Source organism: Hydra vulgaris, chromosome 03 (assembly GCF_038396675.1).
Source record: "Hydra vulgaris chromosome 03, alternate assembly HydraT2T_AEP".
NCBI lineage: Eukaryota > Metazoa > Cnidaria > Hydrozoa > Anthoathecata > Hydridae > Hydra > Hydra vulgaris.
In genome coordinates, this window is record NC_088922.1 from 50,486,792 (window position 1) to 50,502,500 (window position 15,709).

At 28.9% G+C, this 15,709-nt stretch overlaps 1 protein-coding gene across 1 annotated transcript in view; it reads left to right on the forward strand.

Annotated features, from left to right (window-relative positions):
• Positions 1 to 206: 206 nt before the first annotated feature.
• LOC100206128 (hatching enzyme 1.2) overlaps positions 207 to 15,709 on the forward strand; it is a 34,607-nt gene continuing 19,104 nt past the window's right edge. The window contains exons 1-2 of the mRNA XM_065793561.1: positions 207 to 421; positions 551 to 646. Coding sequence (XP_065649633.1) covers positions 382 to 421; positions 551 to 646 — 136 coding nt within the window. The 5' untranslated portion in view covers positions 207 to 381. The remainder of the gene's footprint in view (positions 422 to 550; positions 647 to 15,709) is intronic.

Consider the following 15,709-nt stretch of genomic DNA (forward strand, 5'->3'; position numbering starts at 1 on the left):
TTGCTTAAAGATTTTTCAACCTTTAAAGATAATTTTTCATTACTCATATTTAATTGTTAAACTCTATTAATCATATTAAATATAATAATGTAATTCTCTATTCGAAGTTCTATTTATATGGTTTACAGTTTTACATTACCTTTTTTCATCTCTACCAAAAATCATAATAATGTCCAGCCAAAAATAACTATAATTTTTTTCTCAGCAGTTAAAATTTGTATTTTGTTTATAAGCGTGGCTGATTTTTCTTATGATAGAAATTTGATCTTTTCACAGGAAGTCTCACTATTTATATAGAAAACGCATATCTTTATAAAAGAACGCATCTAAAATTTTCAATTAATTAAAAACATTTTGCAGATATTAAATAAAAAAAAAACTATGACGAAATTTGTGATATTTGCTTGTCTGTTTGCCACAGGTAAACTAGTTTTGTATTTTTAAGATAATAGGTTACGTTGGATTTTTTATCATAAAGTGAATATTAATATAAATTTTAATAGAAGTTTTAATTGATATTTTTTTGAAATTTTTAAAATCGTTTTTTTAGTCTTATGTAGACCCGCGTCACAGTCCACTAAAGATGTAAAAAAAGATGAAAAAGAAGATGGGTTCCATGCAGTAATCAAAATAAATAATAAACGAGGTACAATTGAAAAAGAAATATTTATTAACTTCTGAAAAAACTTCTGACACAAAAAGATTATATATAAAACAAGTTATATATAATATCGATTAACGCATAAGGACAGTAAAACTATACACACTTTTACCCCAGCAAACATTTAGTCTAAACAAGACGTCTTTTAGATGTATAAAAACATCTAATACGTCTGAAAGACATGTTTAAGACGTCTTTTTTAGACTAAATGTTTTTTTCACAAGACTACAAAATTTTTTTTCTATTTCTATACTTAAAAGAAAAATATTTGGTTTTTATAAAAAAACAATTTAATACTAAACAATATCATTAAATACTGTAAACAAATCTGCTATCATCATATTCTTCACTGTTTTTCTTCATTCAAAGTTCATCAACGTTCAATTTTAACAGTAACACAATAACTTGTGGCTATGAAAATAGCCGTTTTTTAAAAATTTTACGCAGAACAGCTCATCAGTATGGTTCTTAATTTTAGCTAATGGTAAAGATCTTTTTTTTTTAGTTCCTAGAATAGTTAAGCAATTGTTTAAAATAAAAAATTTGTACTGTTATTATAAACAAAATAATAAGATTGCTACAAAAAAAAACTCTTTAATCTATTTTTTTTTTTTTTTTTTTTTGCAATTGAGGTACATATCATACACCATAAACAAATAATTAGCTGTATTCCTAGTGTTTTCTGAAAAGACGGTTAGACATGAATTGTGTTTTCCTTTGTTCCGGCTTTAATAGTACTCTCAGAAAAAAAAACTTATCGGATACTTAAAATATCTTATACAAGAAGAACCATGATTTATCATTTTTTATATTTTTTATGCATAAAAAATGAATAAAATTAACGGTCTCTCTCTTTCTCTCTCTCTCTCTCTTATATATATATATATATATATATATATATATATATATATATATATATATATATATATATATATATATATATATATATAGAGAGAGAGAGAGAGAGAGAGAGAGAGAGAGAGAGAGAGAGAGAGAGAGAGAGAGAGAGAGAGAGAGAGAGAGAGAGAGAGAGAAAGAGAGAAAGAGAGATAGAGAGATAGAATATATTACAAATTAATTAAATACTAGATTGTTATATATAATTAGAAAGACCTTCAATACAATATTTTAAAGGTGAAAAATTTATCAAATTCAAAAAATCCAAAAGTTATGTGGTTTGTAGTAGCAAATACTTGATAAATAAATTTGTTAAAGAAACTGTGGTAAAATTTAGTTTAATTTCACTAAAATTGTTATAACTTTATTAATTCTTATTAAATGCCTATAACTTGGCACCATTAGATAGATGTAACAGTCGGATACAAATTTATAATAGCTTTTACTTATCGGGCGTATCCAGAGGGATAAAGGGGGTGCCGAACCACCATTTATATTACCCCAAGATGCATTTTTTTTCCATAAAAGAGTGTCTTTTTTGTGAAATTGGTAATTTTTATATACAAAAAGTTATTGAATTTATTTTTAGACCACCACCATATGATAAGTGTATTTTTATGATAATTTTATAGGATAAAGAGCTAGTGCTTAAACATTATCAAAAATGTTTTTCTCATATAAATACTTGTATATTTATAAAAAGAAATCAAGTATTACAGATGAAAACAATGTTCCACTGATTAACAACACATACTTGGGGTGATAAAGTTACTTAGGGAAAGGGGTGTGTGCTCAACCCCCCCTCCCTCCTTCCTCTTTTCTTCTCCAGTTTAAAAAAAACATTAATTTTAAGCTTTATGCAAATATTTAAAAAAGTTAGATTGTTTACCACGTTACAAGATGCATTCAAGTAACCATTTTTCAGAGAAAGGGGGAAAACTGTGTGCTCCCTTACCCCTCCCTAAAACCGAAAAACCAAAAAAAGATTCTATAAATAACTACTTACAAAGTGAGAAAATTATACAAAATTTACCACGATACAAGATGCATCCAAGTAATCATTTTTCAGAGTAAGAGGCGTTTAAACCGTCCCTCATAAGTAAAGGGCATCTAAACCTTTTTCAATCTAAAAAAATTTTTTAAATAAAAATATAATCACAAACAAATGGTAATGAATTTATCTTGGCTTTTAGTAAATTAATAATTTGGACATTTTACTCCGGAGTAGACGTCCTAGTTTGTCCTATCCGTCCGTCTAGAGCAATTTACTCCGAAGCAAACTGTTCTACGTTGGAGTAAACTGTCCTGCTATTTTGCGGATTATTTACTCCGAACCACTCAAGCAATGTGTTTTAGCGTTTGTTTAAACTATGGTTTAAGAGCTCGCACATTTTCTGCGGACATAATAAAAAGTTAAACACTTTTTATACTAAGCATAATAATTTAAAATTAACATAGTAACATTGTGCCTCATGGACCTTATACAAAAAAACCTTAAGCTTTTTAATTCACAAGGTCATTTTTTACCGGTTTGAAAGTTTTAAAAATTAAAAAATGAAATAACACCGATGTTTAAAACATTTCGTTTAAGGTTTAAGTTAAAAACGAGAAAAAAATCAAAATTATGTTTTTAGGTTATCTTGTTTGAAACTTATTCTAGATTTAGAATATGTATACATTTAAATTCAATATAAGTAAAATTAATTTTTTTTTAAAGTAAAGGTTTTTTAGCTTTTATAGTAACGCCCCTAGCAACAGGAATTTCCTGATATTTTAGTTAACACATTTTTATATTAAGTACCTAATTGCGGTACACGCAGTACATGCAGTGCATGCGGTAGCGGTGTAGTGGTAAAGCGCTCGCTTCATAAGCGAGAGGTTCCGAGTTCGATCCCCACCACGTCCCTGGTAGTACCGCGCTCAACTTGTTTCTCCGCGTAGCGGCCTTGTTCGTCAAGGTTCGTGTTTCAGAGTTAGAGAGTTGAGAGAGGGTTACTACCACTATTAAGTAGCTTCCTCATCTGTAGTGACCTTCTCGGCCTTGAGGAGGTAAATAACAATTTTCAAATCGACGTTTTTCTATTTTTAATAAAAAGACAAAAGAAAAATTAAAAATTTTTTTTTTTGGGCGCCCATACCGCTCCAGCGGTACTAAAACAGGTCTGGTTTCGTCTCTGCATATTTCAACAGTAAGCAAACCAAAATAAAAAAACCAATTTTAAAATAAAAATTAAAACCAATGAAAAAAAGAAATAAAAAAGAACCTTTTTTTTATTATAATTATTTAGTAATAAAAAAATTAATACGAGTTAAAAACTTCAATTCTTTGAAACTTCATAACAAAAAGCTTCTTTAAACTCCAAGCATAAATAAAAATAATAAATAAACTCAAATAAATAAATAAAGCTCCAAGTATAAATAAAATTATAGAAAAAAGAAGTGTAAATATAAAGAAGAATGATAATAACAATAACTCTTTAAACTAATGCTAATCTTTAAGCTAATACTACATTTTATGCTAATGCTACATTTTAAGCTAATACTGCTATTTAACCTAAATTTCTAGCTTGTTTATCATAAACTAGCTACAACTTGCAAAATCAAATAATTATCTTACTTTTAATACAAGATGATTATTTGATTTTAAATCTGATATAAAACTTTATTACACTTACAACTGAAAATATAACTCACATTAAAATAAAAGATATTTGTCTATTAGTTATTACAATATTAATAATATTGTTGTTGTAATTATTATTGTTGTAAATAATTTTTAAGTCGGAGTAAAATATCCTGACGGACAGTTTACTCCGACAGACAGTTTTCTCCATGACAGTACCTAGCATACTTTCTTCCGTCTGCAACAGTAAACAAAACTCGTAAAGAAATTTTAAATCCATCCTTAACTCCGCGTTTTGTCATTTTGGTGATAGCTCGATCTGAGATTGAAATTGCTTTGGCGCTTATTCATTATTTCCAATGTTATTGCTTCCAGCTAGACTGGTAGTACTTTTGACGGTTTTTTGTTTTTCTACGGAAATTCCTTTTTTAGAAAGCATTAACATCAGCTAATTTAACTTTATCGTCGTCGCAATCAAAAACCTTGTCATTCTTCATCGACTGGTTTTAAAGAACTATCTTGTTTTTTGCAACAAACGCCATTTGGTGGAGTAATACAATTCAGCAAATCCTTTAAATGGTTTGGGCATTTCGATTTCATTAATTCCGTTCCGAATTTCTTAAGATCTTTCCCCAAATAAGCTCATCAGTTTTCTCATCAGTTTCTCTAATATTAAGTAGTCCTTACTTCGATCAAGAGCAATTGTAAGCCAAAATGCTTTATAGCATGCTGGAATATCAATTTCAAGACTTGCTAAAAAAGTATAGCGTCAATTCGGGAGGTTTGATATCGTTCTTAACATTTGTTTAAAGTCCCTTTTAAAATCCCTTTGGAGCCAAATTGTACTTTAATCCTGAAAGTGAATTCAGTTTAGTTTGGGAACCCTTCCCTTTAAACTCAAATTCTGGCTTAACAACAACACACAAATTACTAAAGACCTGATTAAGATTCTACTTTCGATATTTTTACAAAATGTTCCTTTATTGTCATGAGATTTTTAGCAACTTAACCTGCGAAAAGTGTGGCTTTTGCAAGGTATGTTGCTAAAAAATTGAAAAAGATTAGGACGTCAAACTTGTGTTTGTCAAAAATATGTTTCTGCAAACCAGGATGTTCTTATTATTAATGAATACTTAAAATTATAATCTAGAGAGTGCAAACATGAATCAGTTCAGTGCATAAAGTTATTTTTCTAAGTTTTGCAAACTGTAAAACTGAAAATAATTTGAGTTTTAAAATAATTATTGATAAAAAAAGAATTATTCATAGTATTGTTACAGTTTTTAAATAATTTGACTGCCAACAGGCCCCGAGTCAGCATGAACTTTCCTTTATAGGATTCCATTAAATATAACTTTTTTTTGGTTCTAGTATATATTTTTTTAAGTCAAAAATGTTATCAATCTTAATCCTTCGTTCGGGGTGACTTTAATAGTTTGTTATTTTTTAAAAGCCTATTAATTAAGCCATCTTCACGAGTGCCAATAATACTTTTTTTTGGAGTTTTACTAAATTACAACACAATTTACAAATATATTTTTAGGATTTTACTGGTAAAATTATAAATTTAGATAACAAGATTGGTTATCAAATATATACATAAAATGGACAAAAAACAAAAAACAATTTGGTGTTGATATGCTAAACATAATAATATAATATATAAATAGCATCATTAGAGTAATTGTAATTAGCAATTATAAAATAATACTAACAAAAAAAAGTACTAATTGTATATAAATATTAAGAACTAATGTACTTTACTTGTTTAACTGCATTTAAAATAAAAAAAGATACCAAAACAAAAAAACCTAAAAATCACATTTTCTGAAGATTTTACAACAACTAGCGTTAAAACAGGACTAGGAATTAGTTGTTCTATGTAGAACCTCTAAACTGCTGCAGGGTACTAATTAGTAAAATAAGTGTTTTAAAGACTAAGTGTTAATTTTCTTAAATGAAATGTTCTGAGTTCAATCATTTAGTGAATATTTCTGACATGTTCTGATAGCGTATCCGATTCACTTAACAGACTTTATCAATATTTTCTACATTTGTAAACTCAAGTTGATCAAAAAGATTTTTGGATTCTTTATATTTTTTTTCAGGAACCTCTTATAAAGAATTTTGGGTGTTGATAAAACCTCAACAATCTGTCCAATGTAATTCAATTTCACACTTTTTTAGTTTTACCTGGGTAGACTACAACAACATGCCAACTGCCTGTAGTTAGAAAATTGTTGACATCAGGTTCTTCTTAATTAGACTCATTTAAATCAACATCTTTCTTGTCATTATTTTCATTGGGATAACCACTACTACCGACTTCAATGTCTTTTAATTCATACAAAGATTCAACATCCTTTAAAGCTATTTTTGATTTTTTGCCTTTAATTTGTTGGTTTTTGGATTTTTTCTGTTTTGGTGTTTGTCAATAATTAATGTCATCTATTGTTATCAATTTTCCTGGTGCATTTTTTCTCCTCTTTTTCTATTGGTTTTTCCTGCTGCATTATTTCCACAGTACTTTGTGAGAATATCTATAACACCCTCATTTAATATTTCTTTTATGGTCTCACCGCCATAGTCTTTATTGACATCTGGACGCCGTTTTAATACTTTTTCTCGATTCAATGGATATATGCCTGAAGCTTCAATTCCCGCTTATAAATTTTCTGCTTTCAGAGTATTTTGCAACTTTGTCAAGAGCGCTGGGAAATGGTGTTTTGGAATTGAACCCGTGATTCGTGATTCTCTTCTTCATGCTTTTAAAATCTTCTTCCACTCAACTTTCAAGGATTTAAAAACAGCAATATCAAGCGGTTCTAGCAGATGTGTGGCATTTGGGATTAAACATGTAAACCGGATATTATTTTCCAAGCATGCATTGATGATATCTTATGAGAAATGTGAAGTTAAATTATCCCGAGTAACAACTTTAGTTCCTGTAAGAGATGCTATTTCAGGAATAAAAACTTCCCTGAACCAACGTTCAAATGTTCTAGAGTCGAACCCACCAGATTTTGAACTGTCGAATATAGTTCCAGGTGAGCCACCATTTTTCCACTCTATGTGTCAGTTTGCAGCTTTATAAAAAACCATGTGAAAAAGAAACTGACCAGTTGCACTCCCACAGTACATAATACTAATAGCTCCTTAAGAATGCTGTATTTTTCTTTTTACGCGTTTAAGGCCACGGTTACAAACTACTGTTTTAGAGTCTGGATTTTTGCTCACATTTGTCTCATCATAGTTGAATATATTGGTATTAGGAATGTCTTGAAGTCTAATGGATAACTCATCGAAATATGAACATACTGAATTTCAATCGATTTCAGCTCTTGCTAGTTTTACCTGGTTTGCGTTTATAAGTTCTCATGAATTCTTCTGCAAATTCTTGTTGTGATGTTTTTTGTCTTAATGTCTTGTTTTAACTAGAAAAAATTACTTGAAACATTGAATAATCACAATAAGATTAAAATATCAAATATTGAAAATTATTTGAAAAAGTGAAAAACAAAATTGTTTTGAATTGAGTGGTATATTACTTTGGTATTATAACTGGAATATACGACTTAAACATCTAAGTATAGATTTTTCGAAAAAAGTTTGTTCCAAAAAATTAAAATCTTATGTTTTTTGGCATTTTTTTGGTACATGCAAAATCGTTATTTTGTTGTTTAAGTCATATCGTTATTTTCGTTATTTTGTTTGTTCGTAAAAATCGTTATTTTGTTGTTTTTAGTCATAAGCCATATGTTTAAGTTAATCCCAACACATTTGCACAAGTTAGAATCACTTCACATATATTGTCAAACTTTAGCTCATTTTTAATTATATATATATATATATATATATATATATATATATATATATATATATATATATATATATATATATATATATATTATATTTAATATATAAACATCAATAAATACGAATTCTCTCAATACTAATTTTTTTATTTTATCTAAGAAATTTTAGCTAGATAATTGATACTAGCATCTTCAGCTTTAATTACAAATTATTAATTAAATTAAATTACAAACAAACGGTAACGTCACTTTTTAATGGCTTCTTTAAAGTTTGCTTTAATTGGGCTTCTTTAATATTACGTAGGTATAAAAAATATGGCGTCCAGAATTGCGTTTTTACAAACTGACCATCATCTAAATTCATACCTCCATTTTTAGGTTCGCATTTGTTGAACTGAATTTCGATTGCCTGTCAAACTTTTCTTTCAAATTTTTTGGGTTCTACTTTTAACGTCTTTACTTCATCCCATTTTATACTACATGAACGTTTAATTTTATGATGCCCAATCGCATATTGTTCTAAGTTTTCTTCAAAAACATTTTTTTGGTGTTGTTTTGTTCTTGTTGCTATTTTCATTTTTGTTTCACCGATGTCTTTTTGTTCACACTCGCATTCTATTAGGTATACTCCAGGATGGCTATTTGATGGTAGTTTTGTTTTGTTGCGTGAAGTTAGCAAAGATTTAAGATTTGCACTAGATTTAAAGGCTGCCCTGTAACCTGTTTTCCTATAGATTTTTTGAAGTTTTGGTGATAATATTGGGATCCACGGTAGTGATATAGTTGGCATGGTTGCTTCGTTGTTAGATAAAACTATTTCATTATTTGAGTGTCGTTTTTTTATAACAATATTTCCAAGGTCTTGTATTTTTTTCTTTTTGTATCCATTTTTAGCAAGCACATTTATTAGGAAATCGATTTCTTCATTTAAAAATTTTATTCATAGAGCAAATTGATAAAGCTCTATGAATAAATCCTTTAAATATTCCTTCTAAGATTTTTGGATCGTGGTTTGAATTGGGCTTAACCTGAATATTTGTTATTGCTTTTTTTCGTTGTACGTTAAAATCATAATTACCTTTTCGATTATTGGTTATTCGGATGTCTAAAAAATTTAATCTTTTGTTTTCATCCTCCAACTCAATTGTGTATTTGATGGCATGATGTTGACTGTTTAATATTTGTTGAAAACGGATGGCATTATCTTTATTTGTGAATCTTGCGTGGCTATTATCTACGTATTTGAAAAACTGATTTTATTTCTAACGGTGGATTAGAATGAAGCGCAATGTTGATTGCTTTTTTTCAAAAAATTGCAGGAAACCTTCCGCAAGTATATATTGGAACTTTTATTCCGCAAGTCCTATTGGAACTGAATCTACAAGCTCGTGAATTTCTTCATTCCATAAAAAATAACATTTATATAAACACAGTTCTATTAGTGATTTTATTTCTGAAACGCTTAGTTTTGTTAGTTTATTTAAATTTGGGAAGTGCTCTAACATATCAAGAAAAATTTTTGTAGCCTCTCCTAGAGGAATTGATGGATATAAATTAACAATGTCATAAGATACTTGTATTTCATCGTTTGATATATTCCAAAGTTTAGCTGTTTTTACAAAAGTTGACGAATTTTTTAACTTATGTTATGTTTTTATCTAAAATTGGTTGAAATGTATTTACTAGATACTTTGATATTCCATAACTTGGTGTCCCGATGGTTGAAACTACTAATCGCATAGGGTATGATTTTTCCGGTTTGTGCGCTTTAATTACACCATACATACGTGGCGGTACTGGGTCGCTTGGGTAAAGACTTTCATATTCTTTTTTGGTAAATCACCCTTTTTTATTCAATTTTGATAGGTAAGTTCTAATTTTAGTAGCAAAAGTAATGGTAGGGTCCTCTTTAATTATCGTTGTTTTGCCAATCTCTTGACAAATTTTGTCAATGGCTTTGTTGTTTTCTACTCTAACAAAGCCTGCTCCTTTATCAAAAGAGTATATATCAATGTTTTTTTCCTCTTTTATTTGTTTTAATGCTTCCCTCTGTTTATAATTTAAATTACTGTTTTTTTGTGGTTTAAGCATTTTAAGTTGCCTCAACACGTTTCTGCATAATGCTTGTGAACTTTCAATTTTGTTGCAATACTCTAGTTTAACGCAGTGGATTCTGTTACTAAAATAATGTCTAAATAGGGTGTATTTTTTATAGTTAAAACAAAACAACGGCAACATTAAAAAATGAAGGAGTTTTAGCTTTTTCTTTTAAATTTATATTTTTCAAGATATTAAATTTTTTGATCAGACGATATTTAGATTTAACAAACATTTTTTCTCGGGATTTTTCAGTAACACTTTCGACAGATGCATAATTATCTTGAATCAATTTTTTATATAAATAGTTTTGGATATCTAGTACAATTTTTATTTGATTAAAATAACGAGTTCTAGAATCGTTTTTAATGCATATTAGTAATTCAAAACGGTACCTTTTAGTCATGCCTCTTCCTCTTTTGTTATTTATTGGACACCGTTTGTTTGTAATTTACCGTTTGTTTGTTTTTAGGTAAAAAGTGACGTTACCGTTTGTAATTTAATTTAATTAATAATTTATAATTAAAGCTGAAGATGCTAGTATCAATAATCTAGCGAAAATTTCTTAGATAAAATAAAAAAATTAGTATTGAGAGAATTCGTATAAATTGATGTTCAAAAATTAAATTTATTCAACTCTTATACAAGATGTCGTCATTTAAAATATATATATATATCTATATATATATATATATATATATATATATATATATATATATATATATATATATATATATATATATATATATATATATATATATATATATATATATATATATATATATATATATATATATAGATATATATATATATATATATAAATATATATATATATATATATATATATATAGATATATATATATATATATATATATATATATAGATATATATATATATATAAATATATATATATATATATATATATATATATATATATATATATATATATATATATATATATATATATCTTTCGAAATGAGCTAAAGACACCAACCAGAAATCGTGGCAGTTTTATTTGGCTTTAACAATTCATCCAAAAATATCACAAAACTTGTGTGTCTTTAACTCCTAGTCCGAAGGCTATCAAGTTGAATGATTTTTATATTATAATCATTTTAAACTAAAGCATAGCCACTAAAAAATTGACTCAACCTTTAGAGCTTTAAATTAACAAAAATGATACAAAGTAGTAAATAAAAGCTTAGTACTACTTTTTAACATAAAAAATAAACAAACCTCTTCCTAAAAGTTATTATTAAAAATGATGTCAAAAGAGCAAATTAACGGTGAAAGAATTTTGTGCATTTACTTAGAAACTACTGGATTATTATCTAGAACAATTTCTTAAATAAACGAAGTCAGTCAGTCAACTTTTTTTTAGGTTCTAAAAAGGTAGAAGGAATCTTTCTCTATCAATCGCAAGTCAGAATCTGGAAGAAACAAGGGGTTTGAGAATAAAAAGTTTGCCTCAAAAGTTCGTCGTTCATACTGTAGAAACCTGAACTATTTGATTATGAAAGAGCGAATAAATGCAATAAATCATGTTCTTTTGAGCAAAAAGTCAGGATTTTTTAACGGGTTTACTCATATGCATAAAAAAATCAAACCGTACGGAAAAGCAGCAAAAATGTCGAGCGAGAAAACTGTACGACAACATTCTGACAAAGTTCGATGGCTGCCTAATTCTTGATGATATAACTTATATCAAATTAGACTTTAAAAAAATACCAGGTCAAAGATTTTACGCTGTTATTACGCGAAGAGCTGTCAACGATAAATGTAAATATACAAAGCTGAATAAGTTTGGCAAGAAATGTATAATTTGGCAAGCAATTTGTTGCAGTGGCAAAAAATGCGAGCTTTAACCTCAAAGTCAATAAACACCAAACTCTAGAAGAAGGAATGACTAAAAAAACGTCTTCGTCTAGCTTTTTTAAATCATATAATGTCTCTGTAAGGTTTTGACATGGTTTAGCAAGCTGTCACTATGCTAAAGCAACAATGAATTAATACCAAAAAAGGGCGTCAAACTTATACCTAAAAATCACCAAACTCACCAAATTGTCAACAAATATGTCCAACAGAAAATTTTAATTTCCAACAGAAAGTTTTGGGTTATTTGTACGTTTAAGTTAAATAAGACACAAGATAAAGTCAAGAGTCCGAGCTGCTTAAAAAGTGGAGAAATGTTTGTGATAAAGATTCCGATAGCACTGTGCAAAACTTTGATGAGGGGCGTTAAGCAAAAAGTTTGTCGTCTTGCTCAAAGAAATTAGATCGAGCAATTTAAAATATGTCAAAGTATAGATTAATGAGTACTTTATATGTAAAAATAACTTTAATAAATATATATATATATATATATTTTTTGTTAATTAAACGCTCTTAAAGTTGAGTCAATTTTTTTGTGGCTATGCTTTAAACTTATATTCAACGACGGATTACAAAATGAGGTGTCAAAATGATAAGTTTTAGAGTATTTTTGTTAAAAAAAAAATTAATAAATGACCTGTTGTTTTGTAAACAGCTTTTTGTTTTTCTAGACACCACAGTTTGTACACCCACAAGTTTAAAATATCTATTCAGAGTAGAAAATTTAATAGTATTATGAATTCATGAGATTACAGCACAAGCGTTGTGAGACAATAGTACTAGGAGTTAAAATAAGTAATTATTGAAACTTATACCAATTAATAATTTCAAGTGCTATCAATTTGTTTTGGTATTACTAAATTCTAAGGGTTTTATGGCATTTACTTTTGTTGGGCTACTAAAAAAGTGACTTTAGAAGACTTTGCTATTCAGCATTAATCAAACTTTCTCAAGCATTAACCCAATAAGTTACCAAAGCAAGCAAAAAAACAATACAACCAATGCAACTTTTAGAAAGGTGCGCGTTCGCATTGTCTAACATATGGGTTTTACGAAATTTACACATTAGACCATTGAACGCGCAACTTAAAGGCTCTTGTCACAAAGCAGGTGATTAAAGATCCAAAAGTTATTAAATGCGTTTTTTTTTACTCTATCTACAACATTTGGCGCAGATCTGTTTTTAGAGGTAATTTAAACTCAAGTTTACTTTCTAGCCTAATATTTGTTGTTAGTTAATGTTCGATATTTTTTGTTAAACATATTATTTGCAAGACCGTACATAGTTTGACATCGTTGCAGTTAAATACTAAAATAATAACGTTTTTTTTCCTCTTTCAGATGCTGATTCTGGAGTAGTAGTTTTAGTGTAAATTTTAGTAATTTCAGAGATGTCACAAACACAGAATAATTGTTTCTGGTAACTTTGACTTTTGGGAAATCATACGGTTTACTGAGAATACTGTGAAATGCTTTTTTTGTGAATTTTTTTTTTTTAATCTAGTTTATATAATGATAATTTAAATATTCTTTAAGCAACAAAATTTTACTGCATCTCTTTTGAAAGAACTGTATACTTAACGATAACACTTTGCTGATAATTACTTTAGTTTTTTTTTTAGTTTTTTCAAAACAATTAAAACGACTAGAGCGATTGTGAAACGATCGTGATGATATTTATGATAATAATTGAAATTGTAACATTGCGAACATTGTAACTTGCTACCAACATTACTACGTTATATTGTTAGTTACATATTGTAGAACTGAAGCTAGTTACAAGATAACTATAAATCCGTGGCTAGTTGATAGTCTGTGCAGGCCTGTCTTTAGGTCATCTTGGCCCCCCAGCAAAATAACGGTTGTAGCCTTTCCAACCTTCCCTTTCCTCCTACCTCCCACTCACACAAAAATTCGTACTTAAAGTTTGTTTTAAACACGGTTTTTTTTATATAATTTACATAATAAATACTACTGCATAAGATCAAAATCCAACAAATTAATGTGGTAATTATAATAAAGTTATCCAAAGAATAAGCATTAGACAATCAGATCTTTTTTTTTCTACATATAATTAAAACGCTTCAGCAGGGAAAACGAAGTTTAGACATTTCTAAAGTATGCATAGTTTTTATCTAGGTGACAATTTTACATTTTAGAGGTTGATAAATTGTTTAAATATTTTGTGGTGGCTTTTTAAATCAACAATTTTATCAATCACACGTTCAACTGTTAGACCTGTAGCAATTTTTCACCCTTTTATAGGTTGAAAAGGATCTATCTCCGGTACGATTTGTAACTGCAGTAGAAAGAAACATCCTTAAAATAAAGTCGATATTATTGGAATGTAGATATTAGTTTCTTTGATGTAATAATCGAAAGTAAATCTAAAGGACTTGATTTTCTAGTTTCTTGGTTACCGATTTCAATTGAAGTTGAAACAAAGCTTTTGAAATGGAGACATTCGTTTGGAAAATAAATGCCCGCATCGTTTGGGTAGATTTTTATAAGTTCTTGGGCATGCGATGTAATTGCAATAGAATCCATATCTGGACGGCGGACAGGAAATGCAAAACGGGAGATAAATAGATTATAAGCTCGCTTTTTCCTCTCAAGCTCAGCTAAAAGTCGAATTATGATAATATTTACTTGAGCAATCATTTTTCCTCATCCAGCAATGTTTGATGCCTCAGTAGATGTTAATCCGTCATGTTGGTTTTTGTGCGCTCTTTTTTGTTTCTTATCAGCAGGGTACTTGTCAATGCCCAACTCTGAAACTGTTTAACAAAATCACAATTAATCCTGTAGCTGAATTCAATTCAATTAACAAATGTAGAGATAGAATTAATATGTTTAGCAGATTGATCATACTCACTGATAGCCTTATAAGTAACTTTCCAGTTGCAAAACCCATCTTCGCTTGCTAAAGAACTCATAGTTTTCCCTTAAAAGAAGCAAAGTTTGCAGTAATGACTACCACTCTTAGCAGAATATATCAGCCGATTGCGTTCTTTACTTTCTCCATTTACTAGTTTCCGAAAAAATAACTCTTCTTTGGTGCGTCACAAAGTTCCAACATTGTTACAGATTTCAGGTTCTGAAAAATCAGTGGCGTTGACGTCTCTATTTGATTACTGATTTGTAATAGACTCAATTAGGCTAATACTTTGACGTATCCAGTCGGCAGAATTGGTTGAAAATACATTGACGTTCTGAACTAATTATTTACTGCGCACGCTAATGGAATCCAAGGTAGCTTTCTATTTATTAAGATCTTCATTACCATCCAAAGATGTACGGCTACAATGGTAAGAATCCACCGCTTTTGATAATGCACCAGTTTGTTTTTTTGCGGAAAAATGTAGTCAACTTTGGCAAGGACACAACAACATTTAGGTTTGCAATTCGTTTTAAAATTCCTTATTATTTTTCCACCACAAACTTTCTCTTGCCAGACTCATCCATGTTATGAATTGATCACTTTAAACTTCTACTAACCTCGCCCTCTAACGTCCTGGTCTTAAAGCGGCTGCCTAGGCTGGACATGGGTAAAGACGGGGCTGAGCCGGTGGCTACAATTACAGCTTTGTAGCTAGCAATATTATGCCGATGCATCAGGTTGTAGGTATGTAAGCAAACTACAATATTACAACAAATCTAAAGCAAAAAAAAAATAAAAATTTGTTTGATATAAATAAAAATCTTGCATTTGTTTTCAATAACGTGTGTTGTGTAAAGTTAGTT